Source organism: Petaurus breviceps, unplaced genomic scaffold, assembly GCF_028583685.1.
Source record: "Petaurus breviceps papuanus isolate PSGF00001 unplaced genomic scaffold, PetGlider_PUasm1.0 90681, whole genome shotgun sequence".
Taxonomy (NCBI): domain Eukaryota; kingdom Metazoa; phylum Chordata; class Mammalia; order Diprotodontia; family Petauridae; genus Petaurus; species Petaurus breviceps.
In genome coordinates, this window is record NW_027187307.1 from 555,235 (window position 1) to 566,713 (window position 11,479).

The following is an 11,479-nucleotide window of genomic DNA, read 5'->3' on the forward strand; positions in this document are numbered from 1 at the left end:
CCCCACCCCTGGATCACAATTGAATCTACCCCAGAGTTACAACAAACTTAAGAACAGCACTTAATACCCAAATGGAGGTCTTTTCTTCATCTTGACAAGAGGCAAGTTCTTAGCAATCTTTGTTCCTGGGGAGACAAAGCTTAGCAAGGCCACAAGATACATTGCCAGTCTCTTCATTAATTCATTCTCTGTCTGCAGAACAGTCCTAGGACCCCTGAAAACATTAGCAAAACCCTCTTCCAGGATTTATGTAAACATACAACAAGACAATCCTTCTTCAGGGCTTCTAAACCAACAGCAAGGTTCCAAAACTTCTGCAACAACAGGACTGTCTTTCACCAGTGGACAAATCTGGCAAAACAACATCAAAACAGACAAACTACCAGCATAATAACCATGTCTTCTCAGTCCTTGGCAGCTCTGGGTGGCAGCTCTCAAAAGTCCTGGGCAATTCAAAGTGGCCCTCAGAAACCCTCTCAGTCTCTCTCTGCCTCCAAAAGGGTGCTGCTAGTACACAGTTCAATCCACTCCTTTGCCGGGAATGTTATTTGTAGCTTTAAAAGCATTAGTGCCAACCACAGCAGACTGTATTTTCAGTATATTATTGTTCACTTGAAATGCTTGTGACTTTAATAATGAATATTTGAAAGCAAACAGTTGCATTTTGTTCAGATGGTGCTAATACAATGTGAAAAGAAAGTCTGGAGTAGCTACAAAGTTATTTGAAAATTGTCTGAAAATCAACCTTTTGCACTGTTTGAATTACTGACTGTAATTATCACTTGATGATTTAAAATCTGGAATAAAACAAGTTAATCATTTTAAAATATCTTTGGATAAAATGTATTATATTTATTAAAAATCTAATAAAAATCTGAGCTAGAACCTGCAACTAGAGACCTTGAAATTCCATTAAAATCGGTCGAGTTTTGGGAGCTAGACACGAGGTACTTGCTCCTCCTGTAGAGTGTGAACATCCAGCATCATAAATGTATCTTTCTCACACTTCTTCTTATTCTGTTTTGGCAAAGATATTAGCCAGCATTAGTTTCTTGTAAAATCTTGCTGGAATGATTGACATTCTTGAAGAATTTTCATGACTTTCAGCTGCATTGAAGGCAAGGTCAACTAACATTCAGAAAGTGCAGAGCTTTGGAAAATGCAAGAGTGGTCTCAGAAAGCCAGAATCTCCAAGGGAAAATTGGATTAAGTCCAGTAAGTGTAAAGACATTCCATTGAATAAAAATAATAAACCGAATGCTCTGCCTAGGAATGGGTTATTAAAAATAGAATTCAAGAAGGGAATTTATATCTTTTATTGGACAGAAACAACAATGAATCCATTTTAAACTTCACCATGGAGTCTGGTGAAAAAAATCACATCACTTCAGTGAAATTTTAAGATGTGAGATAGATTTGAACGATTTTCAGGATTTTGTGGTTAATAATGTAGAATAAAATCATGTGCCGATCTTTGCAACCATTCGAAAAGCTAAGAAGATAGCATTGTTGCAGTCGATAGTGCTGATGCTGCTGAAAGATGCTTCAGTTTAATCAAGAGAATTTGTACAAGAGCGTACATGGTTTAACTGCAGCTTCCATAGCTAATTTAATGATAATAATAAACCTATTAAGGGGCAGCTAGGTGGTGCTACAGTGCACAGAGCACAGGGCTTGGAATCAGGAAGACTTCCTGAGTTCAAATCCAAAGGCAGACACTTAACTAGCTGTGTGACTCTGGGCAAGTCACTTCACCGTGTTTGCCTCAGTTTCCTCAATGAGCTGGAGAAGTGTATCAGCAAGCACCCCAGTGTCCCCAGGGTGGCTGCCAACACAGGTTCTTAGATCTGCTTTGTTAAAGGAAAGCAACTCAAAATGGGTTAACAAGCTTACTTTAATCAGTCAAATATATATCGTTTACCTAGTTCAGGGAACAAAGGTCAGTACCCCGAACTTCAGAGTATACAGACAGAATTATCAAGACAGAGAAACAGATCAAGTAGACAGGTTTCCAAATTGTCCAACCATTACATCCATACCAAATCAACATCTGGGCTTTTCAAAGCCGGGGGGCTCTCAACAACAGCTTCCCAGAGTCTCATCTGATCAAATCACAGAACAGTTCTCAAAGTGATCCCCAAAACAAAGCCTCAAATCAGGGATTATATAGTCTTCTCCTGGGTCAGAGAATGTAACAACCTTATTGACTCACTGCCCAATCACACAGCATCAAGGTGTGGGCATTCCTGAAAACCAAGCCTCCTGCCACAGGCTCCATGTGACCACATTCAGCCTATTAGGAGGCAGAGTATATTTTCAAATCAAGGAAGGTTCTCAGAGTCTCTTAAGCCTAGCAAAGGCCTAGGGGCAGGGGAGATCTTTAAATTTCCATTTCCATTACAGGAAGGAAATGGCAGTTCCCATAGAATCAGGAAAAAAACTAAAAAGAGCATTCTGTGAGAGGGCCAGTTGCCTGGGTTGGCGACAGAGGGAACTTGTAATTGTGTGCTGTACATCCTTTACTCGAACGAATTCTAGAATAAATTTGTGTATGGCAATCCATAAACATTTATGAAGAGCCTACTCTGTGCCAGACACTGTGCTAAGCTTACCTTAGTCAGATCTTCACTCTGAGGTTCGTTCTTTCCACTGCTCAGCTTTCAATTGTCCAAAGCTCCAATGTTCCTTTGATTAATTTTTTCAACTTTATGAATGTTAGTTGATCTTGACTGCAATGCAATTGAAAGTAACAATTCTGACTGGCTAGGTGGTGCAGTGAATAGAACACTGACCCTGGAGTCAGGAGGACCTGAGTTCAAATTTGGCCTCATACACTTAACACTTACTAGCAATGGCGGGATCTGGGCGATGGAACATCTTGTCTGTGGAACAGTAGGAGGCCAGTGTCATTGGATAAAAGAGTATGTTGTCAGGGAGTGAGTTATGTGTAAGAAGACTGGAAAGGGAGGAGGGGGCAGGTTATGAACGGTTTTGTATGCCAAACAAGAACATTTTGTATTTGCTCCTGGAGGCAATAGGGAGCCACTAGAGTTTATTGAGTAGGGAGGTGACATGGTCAGACCTTTGCTTCAGGAAAATCACTTTAGTGGTTGACTAGAGGATGGATTAGAGTGAGGAGAGACTTGGGGCAGGGCAGACCCTACCCCCCCCCCCCAAGCAGACTAGTGAAATAATCCAGGTGTGAGGTGATGAAGACCTGCCTTATTGTCAGAGGAGAGAAGGGGATGTATTTGAAAGATATTGCAAAGGTGAAATCAGACCTTGGCAGAAGCTTGGATATGTGTGTGTGGGGGGGAATAGTGAATAGTTCAGGCTGACCCCTAGGTTGTGAACCTGGGCCACTGGAAGGATGGTGGTGCCCTTAACAGTGATAGGGAAAGGAGGAGGGGGTATGGGCTTAGAGGGAAAGATCACGAGGTCTGTTTTAAACAGAATGAGTTTAAGATGTGTATTGGCTATCGAATTTGAGATGTCTGAAAGTTAGAGATGAGAGACTGAAGATTTATTTGTGAGAGAGTTTATGGCAAGATAGGGAGATTTGAGAATCCTCAGCATAGAGAGATGGTCATTAAATCCATGGGAGCTGATGAGATCAATAAGTGAACTGTTCTAGAGGGAGAAAAGAATTGAACTCAGGACAGAGTCCTGAGGGAACCTCTGGTTAGATGGGCGTGATGACAGAGGAGAAGCAGTCAGAGAGGGAGGAGGAGGATCAGGGGAGATCAGTATCCCCAAAACCTAGAGAGAAGAGGATTAAGGGGGAAAATGTGGGCAGTAGTATCAAATGCTCTGTGTGTATGTACATATTTGTGTTTCTTTCTTTTTTTTGGTGGGGGGGGGGAGTTGAGGTTAAGTGACTTGCCCAAGGTCACACAGCTAGTTTTTGTGTTAAGTGTCTGAGGATGGGTTTGAATACAGGTCCTCCTGACTCCAGGGCCAGTGCTCTATTCACTGTGCCACCTAGCTGCCCCAATACATATATGTTGTTAAAGGCTAAACCTATACTTGTGTGTATTTATGTATACACATATGTACATATACAGTTTTTTTTTCTGTCTGCCAGTCGTTAAAATATTTACTGGCATACCACTGAACTGACTTCTCTTAGGGGCCTTGTAGGTATATGCTTATGACTCGTCTTGGGGCGCAGAAGCACTGGAATGATTCTGGAGCAAAATGGCATCCCCAAAGGATCAAGTGCAAATCTGGGGAAGAATTGAAGGTGTAATCCAAAAGGGTTGAGTGCCCAATTCCCCATGATGTGTGCAGTAGCATCTTGGCCTAGTGGAGGGACCATTAGACTTTAATCCCCTTCAGATACTTGCTAGGTGTATGGCCCCCCCCTCCTGTCCCAGACCTGCCTCAAAACAACCATCTCTCACAAGACCCTGAACAGTTTAAATCATGGGTCCATTCAATGAACTTCTCTTGAGCCTCTGTCTGAAGTCATTCCTCATTGATCACTGTCTCTCCACCTTGTCATACCCTCCCCTTCCCAGTGAATCTGAAGTCCCCTTTCATTATTCAAACCTCATTCCCATCCCCCTCAAAGTAACCTCACATTCTGAAGCCCCCTTCCACTTTGTTCTCTAGATCTGGGTAATCTTGGGTAACAACCCTGCTTTCATTTTTTTTTCTTTTTGAGGGCAATTGGGGTTAGGTGACTTGCCCAAGGTCACACAGCTAGTTTTTGTGTTAAGTGTCTGAGGCTGGATTTGAACTCAGGTCCTCCTGAATCTAGGGCCGGTGCTCTATTCACTGTGCTACCTAGCCACCCCTGCCTTGCTTTCATTTTAACCCTTTATCTTTCTCCCTCCTTCCACCTGCTGGCACTCACAGGAGCTGTGTTCCTGCTGATGACGTGGCGTTCTTGGCCACCCTTTCCAGCTTTGGTAGCATTTTCTCTCATCTCACTCATCCCCTCCCACCCCCACCTCCATACACAGAGTAGGCCTGTGGATACCTCCTCCTGTTACTTACAAGCTCTCCCTCTATTACCATAGCTCACTAACTTCTACTCCTTGGAAGTTCATTCAATACATACTCATCACCCCACTGAAATGCTGTTATCTACCATTTCCCAAGATGCTCTCATTCCTTCCTCATTGAGTTGGCCTCTGGTTCATGGTTTTTCCTGTCCTCAGACTAGGAGACTTCAACACACACACTGAACCGAATTTTACAGTTCCTCTATTTGCTCATTTCCCTGAGCTCTTCCTCCACCCCACCCCAGCTACCCACAGAGAGCATCCTTACCTTGATCTTGTCTTCACCCACAAGTGTTGCCCTTCCCTATTCATGAACTCTGAAATTCCCTCGTCTGATCACTATCTTTTATCATTGTATCTCTCCCTCTCCCTTCCAATCCCTAAGCCTGTTCTTTCTCCTCACTAATCTTCAGTCTCTCTGTCTATTGGCTATTTCCCTACTGGCTATAAACATGCCCATGTCTTCTCTATCTTTAGAAATTCCTCACTTTATTTGTCCATTCCCCCAGATGCCATCCCATATCTGTCCTCCTTTTTATGGCTAAACTCTTGGAGAAGCCCATCTACAGTGGATAGTCTTGTTGCTCAGCACAGTCTAAGTTGTCATGACACAGTTAGAACTAGATGATGTTCTCGGTGTCATGTGTACTGCAGTGCTTGTCTTCAGGATGAGGATTGCCTTAGGTGATCTTGAAGGTTCCTTCCAGCTATATCTACTCTGTGACCATATGAACTGACTAATAATATCTCCATTTGTTGAAGATCGGCAACCTGCCTTTGGCAGAGTGAGTGACCCAGATTGCAGAGAAGTTCTATGAAGGTGCTTGATGTTTGGAACTCATCACATCCTAGATCTAGAACTGGAATGGTTCTCACAAACCATCTAGGCCAATGCACTCATTGGAGTAATTCTTTTTTTTTTTTAAATTTTTAAGCAATCGGGGTTAAGTAACTTGCTCAAGGTTACACGGCCAGTTATTTCTGGGTGTGGTGCTGTGTCTGAGCCCGGGATTCGATCTCCAGGTCGTCCCAACACTGGAGCCGGTGCTCTTACTCGCTGAGCCACCTGGCCGCCCCTTCTCATTGGAGTAATTCAGTAATTTTGACAGTCATTTATTTTTTAATCAATAAATTATTTTATAAACATTTATTAGATCTCCTTCTGATCCCCCTACTCCATTCCTCATTGAACAATAGAAAGAGGGAAAAGAAAACTCATAGCAAATAGGCATAATGCAGCAAAACCAATTCCCCACTGGTCATGTACAAAATGCAAGTCCCATTCTACATTTTTCCAGTCCATACCCTCTCTGGTGGGAGGTGGGTGACTTCAGTCCCCTGGACTCATGATGCAACACTGCATTGAGCAGAGTGCCAAAGCTTTTAAAAATTCTTTTATATTATTCCATCCCTTTCATTTTAGAGAAGAGGAAAATGAGGTCCAGAAAAGGTTTGGTAACCTGCTTAATGTCACCCAGCTTGTGCCAGAGGTGGGATTCGAACCCAGGTCATCTGACTTTCCACCTGTCCCATGTCACACAGCCAGTGTCAAAAGCAGAACTTGAATCCAAGTCCTTCTGACCCTTGACAAAAGCAAAAGATGAAAAGCCAAGGTGAATCCGAAATGTACCCAGCGCTTCCCCTAGCTCTTGTGCTCCACTATCTGAATACACAGATGGGAAACCTGCCAGACCATTCGCCCCAACTCGACTCAAAGTTCTGCTCAACTATTTTCTTACACAGGGCCTTTGCAAGACATCAGAACAGCCGTACCAGACACTACAGGGCAAAGAGATCATCAACATAGAACTTTCTTTTCTGGCTCCAGTTTTAGGGAACAGGTCCTGGAGGCCTGTTACTTGGAAACCAGAATCAGAAAGAACCAAGACCCCATCAAAGTTCATGTTGGGTTTTTTCTGTTTTCCCTATTTATCTACTAGGTCTGCAGCTTGGAATGCTCTTTCCTTAAGGGGTTAAATGAAGGGCCTTCTCCAGGGCTTTTTGGGACAGGTCTTAAATCTCTTAACAAAAGTTAATGGCCAAGTATGTGATGGACTTTGTTGTTGTGTTAAAGAGTATTTTTACTGTCTGTTTCTTAAGAAAGACAGCATGGTATACTGGAAAGAGTGCTGGATTTGGAGTCCAATGTACCCTCAGACAACTTACCAGCTGTGTGACTTTTGGCAAGTTCTTCTCAATGTCAGTTTCCTCACCTGTAAAATGGGAGTCATAATAGCACTTACGTCACAGGATCAAATGAGCTGAGCAGACCCTAAAGGGGCTATTGGAATGGTAACTATTATCATCCATTGTTTCTTGATTTGTAATGGAGACATTTTTTTTGTGAGTTCCTCTTATGATCGCCTCCTTGGCTGAAATCATGAATTTTGTTGTCGATTGTCTTGGCTTGTCCAGGGTTACAGTTACATACGTTGTCTGCAAAGATAAATATTTCAACTCTATCATTGCTGATACTTATTCCTTGACTTTCTTCATGCCTGGTGACTATTCCTAAGATTTCTAAAATGATATTAAAAAGGAGTGGGGAGAATAGACTGCCCTGCTTCACCCCTGCTGTTATTCGAGATGCTTCTTGTGTTTTTCCTTAGTACGTAACATCCTTGCTTGTAGTAGTTCAAAATGGCAGATTGGTACAGAGCTCTCTGGCATGTAGCCTGCCCCGATGTCTCTAAGACTGACAAGATACTGGAGCTGCCCATTTGCAAATAGGCCAGTGGCACTGGTTTGTAGGGGAAATACCATTTCCTTCCTGGGTACTTGCCCTCCTCTCCCTTGTCATCTTTCCCAGTGTGTGACATGTGGGCATCAGGGCAAAGAAGGGGAACCTGGATCTTTGGTGGCTTTTGCAGTGCCTACCTGATTCTTCCTTTCACCACCCCAAGCATAAAGAGGTTGATAGAAAGGGCCAGACAGAAAGATATGGAACCTTAGAATCAGGAACAATGACAAACCAGGATTCATTCATGTCTGGATTTTTCAGAGGGAAAGGTAATTGATGTGCAACCCATGAGTTCTACTATAGGAAATCCTCTCCACCACCCTCATGCTGAACTTAGGTGAGGAGTTGGATAAGAGTCATGTAGGAGGGGCTGTGACCTTCATCACTGGAAGTAATAACTACATTGTTAAGACCTTCATGCTAGACATTCCATTTGAGGGTCCAGACATCCTGGAGCATTGCTGCTTCAGAGGCTGGTACAGGAGCAGGGACAGAGAAAGGCTCCTTGCAGTGTGGGGCCATCTTGGGAGCCTGCGCCTGCTAGAGCACATGACTGGCTTTCATGGGAGGACCTTGCTGTCAGGTGCAGTTGGGTTGGGAGAGGGATATCATGGTGACAAAACCCTGGAGGTGACAGCCCAGGGCCAGGCAAAGGAGCCATGTTGTACACAGGAAACATGCCCCTCAGGTATCAGCACCCTAGGGCATAGTTCACATTGCCCACCCTACTTATGGCTCTGCTAATTAATACTAACCTTCTCTCAGGTTTTAGTTCAAAATGACTTCCTAAGATTCTCAATGTCACAAGGAAAAAAGTGGCAGGTATATGTAATGGGAATGCAAATTTGGAAGATCTTCCCTGCCCCTAGGCTAAAGTGCACCTGAAGCCTGGGGTGGGAGGCTTGTTTTTCACTAGATACTTTTTGATTAGCCAGTGTGTCAATAAGGTTGTTACATTCTCTGAGCCAGGAGAAGGCTATATGGGCCCTGATGTGAGGCTTTTGCCTTCATATCCACAGACCCTGGCACAATACCTTTGAAAGGAGTAGGCACTTCAGAAATGGCCTGAGGGTTGACTGCAATTGTGGCCTCTCATGGCATGTGACTAAGTTAGCTTAGTTGCTAATGGGGTCTGAATTTCAGCTTCATTTCTCTGTGGAAACTTTACTTTTACTATGGCCAGTAGGACAGCCCTGAGTTTACGTTGCCATTTTCATAGATTGTGTGCTTGCCAGGGACAATAGGAAGCAAGCATTTATTGAGTGTCTACTACGTGCCTTTCTTCTAAGTAGAAAGTGAGACAAACCCGTGGGCCCTGTTCATGGTGGCTTAGTAGAGTTAGTTCTGTCCAAAACTGTAACCAGGACCGGGCTACTGGGACTTTGCTCAGGGCAGCAAGTTTAGCAGGTGCTGACAGCACTTCTAGTCATTGGTACCCTAGGAAGGACATAGTTTAGTGCCTAGTTAGCAAGAATAATGTGCTAAAATCCTACTCAAGACAGGAGTGAATGAACTTCTCCGTGAGTGGATATTTTTTCATTGATTCAAATACTGTATTATGAAGGATCAGTTGGAAGGGACTTCAGCAGCCAGCTAGTCAGGCCATTTAGAAAAGGGATCTGCTTTTTAACACATCTGCCCAGATTTGTTTTCAGTTTCTCCACAATAAATTAAACCTGAAATAAGGAGCAAAAACTGTTTAGGGCCTTGAAATCCCTAGTTTATATGCCATGGGTCAGTATGAACAGTAGAAATCATCCTTCTATAACTATCGCTAGTTGGCTAAGAATCCTGGGCCTGTTGCTGGCCTCCAACCCGCCCCCATTGCAGCAGTATCAACCCCAGCCCAGGTCAAAGAGTGATCCAAGTGTCATTGGTAGCCTTCAGGTGCCATTTTCCAAAGCAGCCTGAAAGGCTGGGTCTAAGGAGATGCTGGCCGCTTCTTTCTGTAGTTTGCAGAATAATTCCTCTCCCTACAAACTCTATTCAGGATGGGGCCTAGAGGAGCCGAAGGGAGGGCTGAAAGTTGTATACAGTGACAAATAACTTCCCTTTGCCTAATTAGATCAAGGCTGGACTCCCCAGGCCTTTCCCAGCTTTCTGGCCACACAAAGCCAGACAACCTGGATGACTCGGTATCCCTAAAGCAGCCCTCTTGGTCTACCTCCTCTGAAATGCTCTTCTATCCTTCTTCCAGTCTAGGGTATAGAGTGAGGGCAAGTTTCTGGTTTGTGTTAGCTGTCTGTGGAACGCTGTGGCGCACCGGTTCATTCCCATGTCTCAGTTTCCTTTTCTTACAGAAAAGGACTACATCAAGGGTTTTCAAGGAAGAAAATGAGTAGGTGTGGCTCTTGGCTCCTGAAGTCTGAGTTTGAGTCCTACCTCCCACACTTACTGTGTAACCCTGGGCAAGTCACTTCATCAATGTCTGCCTCAGTTTCCCCATCTGGAAACTGGAGATAATGACAGCACCCAGCTCCCACAGTCATTCTGCTGACTGACTGAGATTACACTTTGAAGTGCTTTGTACCTTCATGGCTGTGTAAATGCTGGCAATTCTCATTATCTCAGAGGACTGTACATCTCAAGCTAGAAGGGCCCTTCAGGGTCTTTCAGTCCAACCCCATCCTGCAGAGGAGGAAACTGAGGCCCAGAGGTGTCAGGAGAGTTGGAGATTGCTCATCTAGTGGTTGAGCTGGAATCTGAACCCAGGTCCTGACTTGAAATCTAATGGGCTTTTCTGTCTCTGAAAGACTAGGAGCTCCCAGCAGATGCCAGATACCAAGGATGGGTTCCTGTTATAGAACAGTCTGGTGAGCTACAAGCCAGGGTCTCCCACCCACCTAGGAACTTCTTGCCTTCTCTGGCATCCAATCTCCACTGTTGGCTTAGGCCACTCAGCATGCATCTTGGAGGGGAGAGGAAGACAGGGAGGGAGAGAGAGAGGAAGACAGGGAGGGAAAGAGAGAGAGGGAGGGGGAGGGGAGGGAGAGGAGAGAGAGAACTTGTCTCTCCATCTCTCTTGCAAGGTCTTTGGGGTAGAGGCAGCACCCTTGCCAATGGCCAGAGAAGGTTTTCTTTTTCCAATTTTTAATGTCTGGTGGGAAATGTAAGGGGGTGGGGGTGAGGAATCAGGACAGGGGTCTGCACTTTTGAATGTGTATGAGTGGCTTTGGATAGGGAAAACGTCCTGATGGCAAAAACTGAGAGAATAGGCAAGGATCCCCCAGGAGATGTGGCCTGACCCATCTGCTGCTGTCCAGTAGGCCATTAGCTGATTACATTAATAAGGCATCCCCAGCCCTCTTGCTTGGAGGTTTCCTCTTAGCATCAGAACCTGGACATCGCAAAGTGGACTCAGCTGTCCTGGGAGGTGGCCGGCTGTGTGAGATTACAGAATTCTTTGGGATGTTCAAGATCGAGGGCAGGGTCTCAGAAAAATCATTCTCAAAGAGCTGCTGTCCCTCCAGTCACTTTTGGGTGTCCAAAGGAAAAGGAGAGTAGTGGAGGCAGGCAGACCCGACTCCCACTCCCACCTGGCCCAGACCCCGTCGCCTGATCTGTTAAATGGGTCTTTTCCCCCACAGAGGGGTTCCAAAGAAGGCCCCAAGTGGTAAACACCGGCAGATGTCAATGCCAGCCCTTATTAACCGCGGAGACGCGGAGTCGCGGAGTCCATGGAGGATCGGGGGTGGGGGCGGTGTGGGGGACAAGCGCGCTCCCCCCCCCC

General features: G+C 44.8%; 1 protein-coding gene across 1 annotated transcript in view; it reads left to right on the forward strand.

Annotated features, from left to right (window-relative positions):
• Positions 1 to 2,851: 2,851 nt before the first annotated feature.
• The window catches only part of LOC138143970 (UDP-N-acetylglucosamine transferase subunit ALG13-like), a 43,128-nt gene continuing 34,500 nt past the window's right edge, over positions 2,852 to 11,479 (forward strand). The window contains exons 1-2 of the mRNA XM_069065284.1: positions 2,852 to 2,892; positions 11,337 to 11,449. Coding sequence (XP_068921385.1) covers positions 2,852 to 2,892; positions 11,337 to 11,449 — 154 coding nt within the window. The remainder of the gene's footprint in view (positions 2,893 to 11,336; positions 11,450 to 11,479) is intronic.